This window comes from Manacus candei, unplaced genomic scaffold (genome assembly GCF_025592945.1).
Source record: "Manacus candei isolate 608988 ecotype Guabito, Panama unplaced genomic scaffold, ASM2559294v1 h1tg000011l, whole genome shotgun sequence".
In the NCBI taxonomy this organism is placed as follows: domain Eukaryota; kingdom Metazoa; phylum Chordata; class Aves; order Passeriformes; family Pipridae; genus Manacus; species Manacus candei.
Genome location: NW_026138059.1, coordinates 16,623,048 through 16,640,597, shown reverse-complemented (window position 1 = coordinate 16,640,597; position 17,550 = coordinate 16,623,048). Strand labels below are relative to the sequence as shown.

Genomic DNA, 17,550 nt, shown 5'->3' with positions numbered 1-17,550 from the left:
AAGATCTTTGTTCAGAATCAGTCTTACTATGATAATTTAGCTTGGATAAGAACAAAGGTTCTCTTTATAATTGATTGGGGGGTTTTATACCTGCTGATCTGACATTTTAATTCTACTATGCCTCTCCTTAATCTGTTAGAAATACAGCTGCACCTACAGCACTATAGAGAAAATATAATTGCTATAAACTGCATTTTCTTAAGCATGTTTACATAACCATGAATGTGCAATTTTTACATTATTACATTAGATAATTATAATGCATGAAAGCAGTTAAAAGTCTTCTAGAAATTCCAGTCTCCTGACCTATTCTCATCCATATCGTCAAATATGTAATCAGTTTAAGATACTTTACTGTGTTTCCCTTGATATAAACTGGAAGCTGAAGCAATCATGCTATCAATTAGGGCTTAAGTCAGTCTTTCCTATTATTAGAAGAGACATTAGTATGAATTTTGCATTCATGCTTTCTACTGTGCTCCTTTAGTGCCATCTGGTGACTAGCTTGAAAGGAAAAAAAGTATGATTGTATTTCCACCTGGAGAAGTAGCTGTGACAATTTAAGCTAAAACATTTGATTTAGAGGTGCCCTTATCTTAGCTAGCGTAAGAGGATTTCTTTGAATATAATTTCCAGACCTAAATTGATCCAATACTTAATATCCAAAATTGTGTCATGAGTGTGTGAGGTAAACATTACACTTGGTTAGAAATTTGGTGTTCATGCACAGAATTAATCAAGAGGTAACTAGTGATGACATTAATCACTGTATGTAATTTCTGGTTTGCACCTGTTGAGGTCCATGAGTCTTTTGTAAATTGTAAAGCCTTTGTAGTTCTTGTTCTTAACGAGTTTATATAAAAGCGAGAGCAGCTATGAAAAAAATCATGTTATTCTTAGATAAATAAAAATAAGAAGGCTGAACATTTTATTTCAAATTTTTGGAAATATATATTTGACTACATCAGGCCTATACCTTAGCATCTACAGGAACAGGCTGGGCTCCACATGGCTCCAGACGTACTTAGATTATTGTGCATAACATTGCCATACATCCCACATACACACACATTTCCCATAACTACTCCCCACACACCCAGTTCTTTACTCCTCTGTTAATCCTTTTTATATCATTATGAATGTGATGTGCATGAATTACAATTCTGGTGCCTGACAAAGTTATTCTGCCATAGGAATCATATTGCATTCTCTCCTGTCACTGTCTCTGGAGATAAAAATATGCTGGCTTTGAACACAACCAGAATATGCCACTGAGATGTGAGGCAGATGGACTGAAATGCCTTCAGCATCTAAACGAGTGAAAAATCACAATTGAACTAAAAATACTTCAAAATTAAAAGATGTCAGTGATTAGCCACTTTCATCTCAGGTGTTCTTAATGTGAGGTCAGTATCTCATAATACAAGGTTAATTAGAAAAATAAAGAAAAAATGTCAAGAGAATAAATCATCAGTTCCATTTTTTCTTTTCTAATGTGGATAATGGATTTCAATCTTTTACGAGATGCATGAAATAATATAACTGCATTTATTCAGTTGCATGAGTAAGACAGATTTAAACATAGATTATAAGAAAAATATTATCATGTTAGAGAAAGATAAGTGGTATTTTAATTCAGGTAATTTCTGCCACAAAATATTTCAAGTGCATTCTTTTTTCCATCATTGTTTTAAAAAACTAATATGATCATGTTTTGCATATGTCTATATTGTAACACTTTGTGGATTTAACAGGTATAATAAAGACAGAGACAGGATTTATGGTTTAATTGCCATTTTTCATTATTTTCATAATTTTCTAAGAAAACTGTCTTTTGGACAGTAATTTTCCATGCTCTATTGCTTTCTTAAAGCTATTCTAAGCATATTTAAGTAATCTGGCAAATTCAAACAGTCCTAATTTTGTGGTGATGTAAGCATGAAAAATATTCATTTTGTTCATATTTCAAATGAGTTTTTCCTTTCTATGACATAAGACAGAGAGAAATTTCAAGTATGACTTCTTTGGAAATCCTTACAGAGAAAGGATCAGATGCTGAAGAAAGCAGTGGTAGCATTCCTAAATATGCACTCTAGAATACAGGGCAGAAGGCTGCTGCTTGTGGTCTGTGGTTTTATTCTCAGAACTCAGTCACTAATCTACTGACTGACATCAAATAAATCAGGGCTGCTCTTTGACAGTTCATTGCTGTATATTAAAAAAAAAAAAAAAAAAAAGGCAACTCTGTGTCCCTCGTGAAGTCAAGACCCAATGACCAAAATCACTGTGTAATAGCTGCTGTTTATAGATACTGGGGCTTTTTTAAGTGGATTCTTTTTTCTGAAATATTTCTTTAAACTTATGCCTGAGTAGGGATGACTGTGTAATTATCTATATGGATTTATGATACTTGGGCTTGTCTACATAAAGATACATCAGTGAAGACCATGTCAACATCAAGCAATCTTTAAGGTTTATTTTAGTGGCACCTAAATTAGGGTTTTAATTTTCCATTTTTTTTCTCTAGCAAAAGATCAAAACAAGGGAAATTATGTGTGCAAAACAGTGAGAATGTGTGAATACCAGACATTTGCAACAAAAATTTACAATGCTGAATTTGACTTGGATGGCTAATTGCTTGAAGATTGTCAAACTTACATAGACCATATGGTTCTTTTCTTTTTCACTAGGTGAACATTCTTCTTTATTAACTTTGCCGCATCACTTAAGCTTTTTTTCTTTGTGGGCTGGACTATTATAGTATGTGATGTAAGGGGTTGTTTAGAAAAAAAAATAATTTTAACCTGATGCCGAAAAATCTGGCATGAAGAACTGCTCAGAGACTTTTGTATCTTTAAGGAGCAAGGTATTTGTTTATTCAATGTTGGGAGCAAGCCAGCTCTCGCTGGACAAACTTGCTCAACTTGAAAGTGCAAAAGCAAGCCATTTTATACACTTTAGATACATTGTTACATCATTAAACATACATATTAATAAGTAGTCATTCCAGACACATACAGTCTTCTACTGTGGGAGTCTTCTCCTCGAGCCTTCATCCCTCTGGTGGTTGCCATGGACGTCTTCCTCAATTTGACCTATTCGATTAGGTGACCTGAATTCTTCAAGCTTGCAAAATCCTGGCTCTGGGCCTTCTATATCTTATTCAAACATCTAGTTTACCTAATTTATTACTATGTGTGTACTACTCTCATTCTTTCTATAAGGCGGCCTTTGGTCCAGTGAGCAGAACAGAACATGATATTAAGCAGTGCTCCTAAAATGTTCTTCTAGCAAAACAGATATTGGGGTTTCTTAGCAGGCCGAGAGATCTCAGTTAACTCTTTTAGGCCTGGCTCCTGTTTCAACCTAAAATAATAAATACAAATGAATATATTTCAAACTTATTTTAATAGTCTATGAGTCTAGATCACATTTCAAAAGGGGATAATAGAAGATGCCATTCAAATATCTCAGAGCTTCAAAAGAAAGATTCAAAAATAAGACAAGTTTTGCATACTTACCAAGATGAAATAATTTAGCACATTTCAACCCCACGCAGCAGAACACAGTAAAAAGTCAATGAGTTGGTATTGACTGATTTATCTCTGAAACCAGGAGTGATATAACCATTGCAAAGGTAGGATTTATTAATATGAGTGCATCAGCAGCTGATGTAGATGTATACTGGCTATGAGGCTTGTGTTAGTAGACATATCGGTTTTGTGCTGCTCACTCAGAAATAACTGCATTGCAGTGAATTTATAAATATTCACTAGGGGCCTAATACTATATCCATTTATGTCAACACAATGTTCCCAGTAACTTCAGAAGTGAAAACTGAAACTCCAAATTTCATAATGAATCTACAGACAGGAGGATAAAACAGTAAGACTTTAGACACAGGAGCAGAAAAACAAAGGTCAAGGCACAACCAGGGATAAATCATGCTACAGCAACTGCACACAACCAACCAGGTGGTGATACACAAAAAAGTAGGCATTTGAGAGTATGGTATGTCTTTACGTGATTTCTCTAGGAGTAAATTTGTCCTTGTCAATTCTGAGGTCATTCCTATGATTAGCAATATATGCTTCTAGTGTGAGGAACATAATGGGCTTTAAAATATTTTAATTCTTTCATATACCTGTGGCCTAAAATAAAAATTCATCTATTTCAACATGAACTAATTTATGAGATTCTTATCATTGTCCTTTACCATTTATTCAACTAACAAAAAAATAGAAAATTTGGCAGGTGATATTAGTGTTTAATTTTTTTTTCAGAATATTTTGTAAAGTCTGTTGTGTAACATTTGTGAAATATTACACAAAGATATAACATTGTTCTTGTTAAAAGCCTTACTCTGGAAACCTTGTTATATGGATTTGACTGAGCAGTTTCCCGTGCAGAGTACATGTGGTCAGCAAACCTTAACATCCTTCCCAAAAAGGGGCCCAACACATTCTCTTTGAAAGTACATAAAAATTGAAAGAGAAGCCAAGTGGAATTCAAAAGCATTTCTACAGAAATAGCAGAGCTCAGTTTTAAAGAATCTATGGACTGCTATTGTCTTATTCTGCATTTGCTGTGATAATGTTTATGCAAATTTCCTTTCTAAGTAAAAAATCAGTATTTTTCAAAATCATCCTTTTGGGGTTGAATTTTTATTGGTGATAATATTAATAACATTTTATCAGATCTCATCATGAAAAGAAGCTGAAGAATTTTCAGTGTTTTATTGAATATTCACCAGTATTTACTTCACAAATTCCCTTAACCTTATATTCTTCTTTATCTATGAAGCTCAGTACCAGAGTTTACCTTAACAACACGGTTTCCAAGTAGTGATAACTAGATCACAGTGTAATTCTTCTGCTCAGAGATATGCAGCCTTTCATTCTTTATTCCATTTCTGTTTCCCCTCTAGGGTAGGAAAAGGAAATTTCAACCTAGGCTGTTCAACATCATTCAACATTGATGTTACTTGTCCAACAACTCTCTATACTAGGGAGACCATATGTCAGCTGCAGTTAGCACTTAAAATTTGTCAATACCCACCTATGTATTTAAAGATCTCTTTCTTCTTTGTCTCTGTATACATTTAAAACACTAGAATCAAGAACAGTAAGAAAGCAAATAGCAGAGAGACATTAGTAAAAGAAACTTACATCTTTTGTCTCCTGGGTAGTTCAAGTAGCCATGAAACTGGAATTATATTGTCCAAAGATTGTCATCCTTTATGGAGGCATAAGCATCTTTTTCACTTTGCCTTTGCTGTGAGAGGTTTGAATACTCTGTAGTCAACAACACAAACAGTAATGAGATCTGTTTCCTTCCAGCTACATGTTGCCTGTGAGCAGTCCTGAAGGTTACTGTCTGATTGAAATGGCTGCAGATGGAAATCCTCCTGTACAGCACAGACTCTCTTTCTCACCTCAAGCATCTCAGGTCAGTCTGAAAGACATCAAAAAATAGCTATATGCTTTTAACATTTTATCAACATATGTACTTCATTATTTTCAACGGAGAGGAGGTATTCTAACTAAAAAACTCCTCTTCAGTTATCATTAAATGTACTTAGTTTCTCTTTAATAGGTTTTTTCACATCAAGCATCCATACTATTTCCACTTATTTCTTAAGTTTACCTAACTCTGAAACTTCTATTTCAGTTGCCCAAAGTCCATGGAAAGGCCACTGATGGTATGAAAGGAAAACATATATAAGCGATGTCGTTTACCTAAGGCCATGGTGTTAGAAACAATTAAGATATTGCTAAGCAGTAATTCTAGTTACTTTCTAGTTGCAAACCACACTAGAACTAGTGGAAGACAGTTATGATCATCAGTGATTTAACCTGGTTTCAGAATTCTTGCTAGGACTTCACTTCTGAATAGTATTGCAAAAGCATCAGTCTCCATTTTGAAACTGGTATCAGAAGACTCATTCTAAATGGTCAATAGGTAGATTTCCCAAATCTTGATTTTTTCTGTTATTCTTTGTCTCCATGTTATTGCCTCTCTTTGTTATGCATTCTTTCATCACAAGATTATTTCTGCATGATACATTTAAAATGTTTTTAGACTTGAGAATTTAAACTGTGATTGGCAGCTTGCTTTATAAGTTTGTTCACCAGAAGGCAGGCCGGTTACCTGTAGAGATGCTAATCATGCTGTGCAACTCACAGTATGCACCACTGGTTTGTAAAAGAATTTCTTCCCTTGCATGGTATCTATTATGAATGTTGCATCCTCATGACTACTACACTTTACAGATCTGCTCCTAATCTCCCAGAGCCCCTATTTTCTTTGCAAAGTACACAATCAAAGAAAGAAAGAAAAAAAAGAAATTTCTTATCTCTAAGACGACTAGTAGATATCTTCCCATTACTGGTCGAGCTAATCGTTTTTAGCACTCAGGCTCCAAGGAAAATAGCATATTTTCAAATTAGTATTTGAAATATTAGTATATTAAACAAAATTTTGATTTGGTGCTATATTAAGCTGTTATATTATTAACAAGACTTACAGGAATTCTTTCTGTGTGCCTCCTTAAAATATATTCTGGTTAAGTCAGTTAAATTCAGAATGTAACCTTTACAGAAAGAATGTGTATTATACTGTACTAGCATGAGTTAGAACATCTAATACATTATGATAAAATCCATTGATGCAAAAAAATGAGCAGAGCCTACTGAAGTTGTTCTGGGGTACACTGAATCTACCCCCAAGGTAAGTGCTTTTGTAAAAAAGGTCCAATAGTAAAAAAAATTGTGTTGCATGAGGACTGTTAAAAACATTTTTCTTTATCACTTAAGACACTTTATAATGCAGTTCAACACTTTGATTAATTCTTGAAACAGATTCACAAGCAGAGAGAAAATGTCTGCAAACACTACTTACAAATCTTGTCTTTCACTGCACTGGTTTATAGCTTTGTTTGAAAGGGGATAAAGTCAAGTGATATGAAATTAATTCAACAAGTGCTGAGCCAATGTCTTTGAATTCCTCTGACATGAAAAATCTGATTTAATTTTATCCGTACTCTGAAAGAAGCAGGTGTTTTTCTCTTTCCCTTCAAAATGAAAGACACTAAGTAGAGGAATATCTGGCAGTATTCACATTCACCGTAACTCCAAATTTCACTTGGAATTGTCAGCAACATAGCTTCGGGACTGACAAAGGCAATACAGGACACAGCAAAACAAAAATCATACAAATGTGTGAATTCCAGATAAATCAATGTGATGTTTTCCTCCTGTTCCTAGTTCTTTACAGTTGATGTCTGAATACGGTAGTGAAGAGCCCCTTCACTATAAATTATCTCCTCACGTTTCACACATGCTGTGATATATTTCTTATTCCATTTTTTTACTTCTGCTTGACATGAATTGTCTAGGTTTCACCCTCTTTCTGGATTGATGGTATTGTACAAATAAATACATCATAGTGACACACCTATGAAAAAGTACTTATTTTTTTCAATGCCTAAGAATTGACAGACATTTAGCAAAGAAACTTAGGAACAATGAAGCCCCATGTCAGAACTACAGAAAGTCAGGCATCAGCTTGAGCAGTGGAATGCACAGTGCTAAATGAGTCATACTTGCTTTATATATGATGGTCAAGGGTTTGAATCTTAAGTCAGGCAAAACAGGAATTACCATAGTGAGCACTGATGTGATTTGGTCAGTCCCAGCCTGGAAAAAGTTGTGGTTGTTTCTCTAGTGCCTTTATAAGGATGTTCTAGGCATTTGGAAATTTGAAAATTTCCCTTTTTTCCCCTGGGCTTCAGTATAGCAGTCTGTTTTCTGTCATTCATCAAAAAAACACCTAAAATCTTTTTTCTGTATTCATTTTATAGGGGTCCTGTAGATCCCAGGAACTAAAGAAAATATCTTCAAGACTACAACTTTGGTGTTTGTGCACCAAATCTCAACCATGAATGTACAACACATCATACAGGATGAGGGAAGCCATGTGAAAAACTTACCATGTTCGTTGTGATTAAGGCTGGGAATTCCAATTTGTGTTTCATGGGAAACATATATTTGAAAATATGAAAATGCATTAAACCACTCTCTCTGTAGGGATTACGTTTTTAAAAAAGAGAATCACGTTTTTAGAAAGAATCTTTTCAGCAAGTATCATAGTTTTTGTCCATCTTCGAGTAATTACTATGTCCTTTATCAGCAATTATTATTCATTCATTGTTTACAGTAACTTCACAAATCACATTCTTTTCTGATGATTCTCTTTTTGTTTCTGCAGATCACCTTTGGATCAATCTTCCTTGGAAATGTTCCTGTTCATGAAGAGGTTCATCGATGTGCTGGGCCGATACATGGCTATAAAGGATGCATTAGGGATTTTCAAGTTGACCACAAAGAGTTGTTCATCATAGATGAGGCTCTTGGAGGGAGGAATGTTGAGAACTGCAATGTTCCAATATGTGATTATCATCCATGTCACAATGGTGGAACCTGCACTAGGTAAGAGTTATTTCTTTACTCATCATCCATTTACATTCTGTGGTCGGTAGTTTCGTCCTTAATGAAAAATTATTATAATTTTCTCTATAATGAAATAATCACCAACCTTTTGTCCGGATAATTTTAAACAGAAAATATGACACCCTCATGCCAGCCAGAGAGATTTTATACTTTATTTTCTTACATGAAAAGTGATATAAAATGTAATTACACTGTCAATGGAGCATACCTATTTGGTTGATGCCAGAATTCCTTTGCAACCAATTAGATCAATTCCACTACAAGACTAAATCAGAACATTTGTATAGACAGCTTGGACAGAAAGCACATAAGATCTCATTCTTCAGCCTGACAACTCTGTGTTTTTACTAGGCCTTGTACCCTCATTCATCTTCTTGATGTGCTCCTGGGTACAAAATGTTTGTCATCATGCTATGAAAACACTAACAAATGACCTACTTGACCTACTTATTCATCTCCAGCACATGTGAAAAAGTATTGTCAAAGAACCTTTGACAGTTAAGGTACATCGTGCTGAAAGAGGAAATGGAGTCTGAGTCTGAAAGAGACATGAGTTAAAAGAACAGAGGATGATGGTTCAGTTGAATTATGGTTCAGTTGTAGAACAGTAACTTCTTAAGCCATAGTAACTTGATCATTGTCTAAGGAAGTCAGCATTTAGAAACACGTTTTTGTTTAGAATTGATAGAATTTGTGAAGTAGCTGCCAATTTTTTTAAAAATCGCACTTCAGCTTCAAGGCAAATGCTAAACAGAACATAGCCTAAAGTTCTTTTGATGACTATTGTGTGTTTCTTAGATTCAGGAGGCCTTGAACAAAGTTTTGAGGGGCTTCTCTGCCTCCCTTGACTGATGTGAGCACACAAATAACACCAAACAGATTTTGATCTCTAGGTCTTGTTTGATTAAAGCACAAATTAAAGCAAAAACAACTTTGTGAAAGCATACACAATTTGCCTACCAGTCTGGTGAAAATGAGTCCTTTTTCCTCTGTTGGTCCTTACTATATTCATATCTATACTATATCTCAGCAAGCAAGCAATTGACAGGACTGCTTGGCCTGTTAACTACAATTATAGAATACTTTTTCATTTAAATTTGGGTCCTGAATAATTCAAGACCATTGGTTTTTTTACTGCCTTTCTGCTTTCTAACTGTTGGACTAGGTCCTTTTCAGAAATGCTTTTGTTTTGAAACGGTTCACTTCTCTTCTGTTCAGAGGAGTCATGGAAGACTGGGCATGTGCAAACCAGGGATAAGCAGCTCTGTAGTATCATGATTTTCACTATTTTCTACGACAGACAACTGATTTTCTGGGATTACCTCCTCCATGCCCAAGAACGACTCATTCTAATGAGCAGGAAATCAAGTGTCAGGAAGCCTGCATCAGTGAATAAGATGCTCCTGACAAAACTCAAATATCAAAAGGAAGCATACAAGAGGTAGAAGCTTGGCCAGGTGACTTGGGAAGAATACAGAGAAAATATCCAGCTACATAGATATGGGAAAAGCCAAAGTCCATCTAGAGACTGATCTGGCAGGGGGACATGCAGAGCAAAACCAAATGCTTCTACAAGGATATCGGCTGCCAAAGGAAGACTTGGCAAAATGTAGGCTTGCTGCTGAATGGTGCAGGAGTTCTGGTGACAAAGGATTCAGAAAAGACTGAAATACTTAGTGCTTTCTTTGCCTCAGTCTTTATTGATAATTGGCCTTCAGGAATCCTATTCCTCTCCTGCAGGAGAAAGTCTGGAAAAGGCAGACTTACACCTAGGGGACAAGAATCAGATTTGGGAACTTTTAAACCACTGGACATATATAAGTCCATGGGACCTGATAGGATTCACGCATCAACACTGAGGGAGCTATATCATGCTATAGTAAGATTTTTGTCGGTTGTTTCAATTACACAGCTTAGTGGAAAAAAAAAGGAAAAAATTTTTTTCCAGTACATGTTATTCTTCAGCTGTTTGGCAACTAATTAGTGGGTTTGCTTCTGAAAGACTATGAATTATTACATGGGAAACATCTCACCCATGTTCTATAATGAAAATTGGACCTTATCAACATATACTTCTGAGAATAGGCAGGTCTTTTTCAAAAGAAACACTTGTTTACTGTTGTTCTTAAAAGAAAGTTACTTGCTGTTTCTCATCCACTGAGTACAAAAATGCTATGTAGTGTTCATCTTATTAATTACTATAATTATGCATGAGAAATGTATTTGCAAGAAAAAATGTTTTCTTTGTATTTTTTGGTAGAAAGAGGCAGGGACTAGTATGTAGCTGGTGTTCAGATACAAAATTTCAAATGCAGCTGGGGCCAGCAACTCCCTGTGTTCTGGTCATTGGCTACATCAGGTGCTCCCCAGGGTCATATCAGGTCAGGGCCCTGCACCAGGTGGGGCACCAGGGCAGACCCAGCCCTTTGGTATTGGGCACATCCCTGGGTATAGCAACAGGCTGAGGCTGGGCTGGGATATCAGTCCACTGGTGAGGGATCAGAATCTAACCCAGAGAGGGGAACCAGGGCCAGATCCAGCCCTGATTGTCCAGGTAGGACACTGGTGATGGGAAAGCAGAGCTTTATTATGTGTAATGGTGACTTGGGAAGACAAATACCATCACTCAGAATGTCCCCTGCTTCCTCCAGCTTGATATGCTGAGTATGATGTCATATGGTCTGGAATATGCCTTTGGTCAGTTGGGGATGAGCTGTCTTGGCTGTGTCTCCTTCCAACCCCTCGTGCACCCCCAGCCTCCTCGCTGGTGGGGTGGGGTGAGGAGCAGAAAGGCCTTGACTCTGCACAAATGCTGCTCAGTAATAACAAAAACATCCCTGTGTTATGAACACTGTGTTCAGCACAAATCCTAAACACAGCCCCATACCAGCTATTGTGAACAAAATTAACTCTATCCCAGCCAAATCCATCACAGTAGAATAAAAGTCATTCTGTTTCAAGAGCAGCTAAACATACACTGTATCAAATGAGTAGTTCAGTACAAGACCAAATTTTTAATTCTTTACACAGATACTATTGTATTAGATATAAAAACAAGGTAGTCTCCTATGTAAGTGCTCTACTCCTTTAAGAAGCACTTTTTCAAGTTCACTAGCTCTTTTATTGCGCTTTAAATCTATGCTAACGTAAAATTTCAGAGACTGGTTAATTTTAAAGGGGAAAAAAATGACAACTATTCAGTAAATTTAGGGTTTGATTGTCATATACATATGTTCTACAGAATTCAAAACTCATTAGATTTGGATGCGTTTGAAAAGGGCATGGAAATATTAACCTAGGAGCCTCTTAATATTCTACGTGGCATCCTGATCATATGAGGCAGATGTTGCAAACCAAGCTTAGAGTTAATTAAGAAGACACATCTGTGTGTGGGAAAGAAACTCTCAAAAGTACCTCACCAATGATTTGACAATTATGTCAGCCACTACACCAGTAGTATTTGATTAATGATTGTTTTAAATTGTATAAAGACTCAAAAAATGTAAACACCTACAAGCTTAACTTTTACAATGTAGAGTACAATCTCAAAGTTAATTTCTCCCACAAACAATCATGTTTCCAGTGTCTCAAACTATTCTTACAGTGATTATTCTTACTGCTGTTATTCCTCATGTATTGATGCAGCAGATGGGTCCATTAATGTTAATCAATTAGCCAAGACTGAAAAATCAAACTCAATTAACAATAAATTTCAATAGAGAGACACTTATCTTCACATTTCAACTGCTATGAATGCTGTAATCACCAAAAATATATAGGGGATGTAACTTTTCAATTTTCATCCTCTGATAATGTAAGAGATACCTTCTGTTGTGGTTTGACCCAGGCCCAATTTTTCAAACACCCACAAATCTGCTAAAAGAGTGAGAGAAGTTTCACACAGGGAGAACAGACTCAGTATGGGGAAATAATATCAAAATTTATTACTAACAGAATAGAAACTATAGAATAATATATACACCAATTCTAAATAGTGCTTCCTATGATGACAAACTATGTATTTACAAAAATCACCCTTCTCCCCCCATATCAGTCCAGAAGAAGAAGAAGTCTGTCCTTCACTTTCAGGATTACAGCTTCAATTTGCCATAGCTGGAAAAATTTCTCTCTCTCTCTCCTATAGAATGCTAGGCCTCAGAACCCTGCCTCTAACTGCTCGGCTCCCACTGAGGGTTCATCCATGAGCTTTGAGGGAAACACTTGTTATCACCATGTCTTTACCATGGAGTACAGGGAGTTAAAGCTTTAAGTCTTTATTCCCTGCTCCATGGAGGTTTCCTTCCACGGGGAGTTTGCTCTCTGGGAATCCCTCTCCAAGGGGACCACCCCTCTTCCCAGGGTCAAAAGGTTCTGGGGTTTTGGCTCAGTCCTACCCTAGAATGTTCCAAACTTGGCTTCTCTCTGCTCTGCTCAGCTCCTGGGTGCAGGCACACTCTCTGCTTGTCCAGTTCATTGCTGCTACTGCTGCTGCTTCTGCTGCTTTGGCTGCTGCAAACTCAGGGTCTTGCTACCCTGGTCTAGCTTGCAGGACATCTCTGGGCCCTTTGGCCCTTCTCTGCTGTTCCGGTTTCAGCTCCAGTCGCCCCCTCCCTCCTCCATGGCAGGGAAGGGGCAGCGAGACTGCTTAAAGTTTCTCTCTCTCTGCTCCGTTGCAAGCTCTCCCAGTGGGACATTCCCGTGTTCCTCGGTCTGGCTCTGTGCCATGCTCTGCTTCTCTGGGCAGCTTTTCTCTTGCTCTCTGGAATTCTTCTGGTCTTGGCTGCATATCTTTGGCCAGGAGCCCAGTCTCAGCCCTGGCCGTAGCTGCCGCCACTTCTTCGCAGGGGCTTCTCTGCTCTGAGCTGCTGCCGGCTCAGAGTCATGGCTGCCGGCCTGGAGTCCTCCTGGGCCAGGGCTGGCAGAGTCCAACCAGCCTATCACCACCCCTCCTCTGCAGTGAGGGAAGTTGGTGAGGCCAGCTGGAGAACTCCTGGGGAGTCTCTCTCTCTCTCTCTCTCTCTGGAAGCTGCATGTTTTTGGCCAGGGGCCCAGCTTGGCTGGACAGGACCCGGTGGGGGGGAAAAGGGCCCCTGGCCCCCACGGGGCCCTACGCCCCTCAACTACCTCACAGCTCTAATTTTAACTGTGCAATCACCTTCTCTTCCAGTTCTATCAAATATGTCATTTCACAGAGGCATTATTGCAGCTTTTGATCGGCTCTGCATCGGAAGAGCCATTCTCAAGCAAACCATTTTCAGTCCCCCCAGGGGGGCCCTCTCAAACCACAACACCTTCCTAGATATAGATCTCATTTGGATGCTACCTTTTCAGCTACAAATAGGAAAATACATATTTAAAACCATATTTCATAAACTATTTTCTGCATGCTGGGGAATCCTCTTAGGCCTTTAGGAGTAGATCACCAAATGAAAAATTCCATCCAAACTGTTTCTTCAAGTTCATGTGATAACATTTTGAATGTCTCTTAAAAAAAAAAAAAAGTTATAGAATGAGTTCTGGGTTAGCTTTCTTGAAAGTAAAAGGTAATTTTATGGTTGAACTTAAGTGACAGAATATCATATGATGCAGATGCTGAGGAGACCAGGTGAAGTTACTTCATAAATTTGGTGATCTGTTTTTTGTATGTATCCTAAATATTAACTAAAATAAACAGCAGAAAAAGTAATTATGAATATGACTTTTTAGGAGAGAAAAAAGTAAAGAGATTAAACTGTAGACTTTGGAGATACTGAAATGTTCTTTTCAATATTTTTTTACATCTCATTTTCTGTTTCAAAGAATGGTCACGGTGACCCTTTCCCAGACGTATGCCAAAAATGCTTCTCGTGCTTTCTTGTGCCCATAAGCCAAAACTGTGTGTCATGGCAGCTTTCAGCTTAAGGAATTAATCTAAGGATAGGCTTGTATGCCTTTATTAATTCTTTTCTCACATTTCTAAGACAGAGCTACAGTTTGTTTCCAGCTTGCAAAATCTGGTTTGTGTGCTTGTTGACCTAAAGATAAGAATTGTTACCCAAGAACGAGTAAGTGTCCCTTTTCAAACCTAGGAACACTGAAGCTTCTCTGAAAACTAATAACAGTATTGCAGACCAAATTTTTGGAATTGCTCATGGATTTTCTATCACTGCCTTAGATGTAAGTGTTTCTGTGTAAGAAAGGTACCAGTTAGTCAGAAATAACAGAATTGATCATATATCAAGAAACTTTTTATAGATCTGTTTTATAAACTAAGAGACTCAGGCCAACATATTATCTAGATCTTCTGTTTGTTGAGTTTTTTACAAATCTAAATCCTAGTTAACGTCACTAATATCCATATTAAGTTCATAACTAATATTTTAAGTTCCACTGTATTTGACTTGCAGAAAGATAAACCAAACAAAGGGACTAAATTCCATTTTAGTTGATTTTCAAATGAAGATTTCCAGATGAGAATTGTACATTCTCACATCTTTTCAGAATTTATAACATATGGACTTATTCAGGGAAAAGTTTTGGAACTAGTCTGAGGACTTGAATTTTTTGGATCCTGTTCTTTTAATGAGATTATATAGCAGGAGTTTAGTACTTCTGAAAGAGATTCACATTTGGAAATATATTGTTTTTTCTAATGCTTACTTCAAATTTGACCTTGGTGAAGAAAAGAATTCATTCAAATTTATATCCAAACTCTTTTCTTTTTCTGGAAGAGAGAATGTTCATCCTTTCAGGATCCTCATTATGTTTGGAAAAAATAATGCCATTCTTATTAAGAAAAATCTTTTATATTTAAGGAGTTTGAAAGATAATTACATTGAGTTTCTCATAATGACCAAAAATCCTGTTGGATATATGTTTGTTACATCATATTCTCACAGGAAAGTCAAGTAAGCAAAAGAGAAAATTTCATCTCCAATATTCCTAACACTTGGTATTAACAGATAGAGAATTCATTTACCTTGACTGACCTTTCTGGTAGAAAGAATTGCATTCAGCTTAAGAGCCATATAAAAACTCCGCACAATTTTTTTGAACTAAATCTACATTTCTCTAACCTTAATTTTCCTTAAATCAGAACAGAAACCTAAAACTTTAATCCTGGCTTTTAGCCCTTGAAGTTTAGACAGTAAATTGTTCTAATCTACAGTTTTGTTAGGATATCTGTTTCAAGACTGAATTAATTGAACTAGATGTGCCTTGCTTTTGGCATTAGAAACAGATTCCCATTTTATGATAATTTATTTCTTAGGTATTATATTCCTCAGATTATGGTTGTATGGAGGCAAGATTTGACAAAGAAATCAAAGCTGTGTTCCATTCAGCTGGTAGCATTAAGAACTGATGCTACAGACTTTAAACTAAACATCTGTAAGCCCTCAGGAAATTGGATGATGCTAATGTATGGTGAAATGACAAAATGCAAGCTCATAAATATTATTGAATATAGTAGCATTCAACTGTTGTTCTTTTTAAATAAGGATTTTAAATCTGCAACTTCTTTACTAGTGATTAAAATGAGGTACACTGTGAAGGAGCAAGATGGGAACAGTTCCAGGCATGGAGAAAGGCGTACAGCAATTGACAGGACTTTGTTATATGGACCTTACAGTTATTATATGGACTTTACTGTATTATGTGGTTTCTTTGTATCCACACTACGAAGTGCATAGCCTGGGCATGCTCAGGCTCGCCAGGATTTTGCCTGCCCCCTGCTCCCCCGCTCCCCTCTCTGATAGGCTGAAGAAGCTGCAGAGAGGAGACAGTTACCATTTACCTTTTTCCTCCCCCTTTTACCAGTGTCCCCACCCTGATTTGTTCCCCCGTTTGTCTGTCTCATGCTCCACCCCATGTTCTGACCCTTTCCCCTCCTGAGCTGATAAAAAATCACGTGCACACTTCAATAAAGCATTCTACCTATACTCTACCTTGTCTCCTGAACCCGTGCTGTGCCACGACCCCATCCCCTCTTCGGACCGCGGCAGTACACCCTTCAAAATTTTTTTCCTTCAGAACATCATTTTCTCATAAAAGTATTGTTGTAGTTAAAAGTTCTGGCAGTTGCAAAATAATCCAAACAAACAAGTTAGAAAAAGTGATGTTCAAAGTGTAAACCGTTCTTATTTTATTTTAGGTCGTATAGTGTTGGTTGTATTAAAAACGTCTGTGAGAAAATCAATTTTTTGTGTCCTCAGATTCAAAGATTTAGTATTCTCTTAGTGTGAAAAGTGACACACTGAAAACAGAGCATGCAGGAAAATCAAGAATCCAAATATAAATAGGACTTAAAACTCCTGACTCTTTAGATAATGTGCAAACTGTGCAAAAAAATTTGTTACACATCATGTTATATATCATTTTTATTCAATTTTACTTAAATCAGAAAAGCTACCACTGCTAAAATTTTAGTGTGGGTATTGAAATACCAGTAAATGCCATTCTTATACCAGTCATTTTAGAACATTTTGACTGAATGCCTAGAAATATTATGTAACATTATTTTTGAGAATTATAGGATGACCAAATCCACATTTCTGATAACTTTGATTCCAGAAGGAGTATCTTGTTTGAAGCTTTAAAATACAACGTATGTGCAAACTTGTTAGCATACTATCTTTTTCCAAGGCAAGTGAGATGTTTGAGCATAAATAGAAACTCTCAAAACAATATTCATACATATTTCTCCAACTGAGGTAGTGGTGTACAGATTCTTAATAAGAATTTCACTTCACTATGAATCCTTACAAATAGTATAGCTGATGCGATTTGCTATAAGTTGTATCATATAGCATATGTATGAAAAGTTATAAATGTTTCACAGTCTTTGTACTAATCTTTTTCTAAAATTCCAGAAATAATCTTTTCAGTGAAATCTATAAGTTTTTCTGAGGATACAAGCCCAGAGAGTGGTGGTGAATGGAGTTACATCCAGGTGGTGACCAGTCACTAATGGGTTCCCCAGGGCTCAGTGTTGGGGCCAGTCCTGTTTAGTATCTTTGTCAATGGTCTGGATGAAGGGATCAAGGGCACCCTCAGTCAGTTT

General features: G+C 36.8%; 1 protein-coding gene across 1 annotated transcript in view; it reads left to right on the top strand.

Annotated features, from left to right (window-relative positions):
• EYS (eyes shut homolog) overlaps positions 1–17,550 on the top strand; it is a 671,723-nt gene that overhangs the window by 546,396 nt on the left and 107,777 nt on the right. The window contains exons 30-31 of the mRNA XM_051778236.1: positions 5,340–5,448; positions 8,269–8,489. Of these exons, the coding sequence (XP_051634196.1) occupies positions 5,340–5,448; positions 8,269–8,489 (330 nt within the window). The remainder of the gene's footprint in view (positions 1–5,339; positions 5,449–8,268; positions 8,490–17,550) is intronic.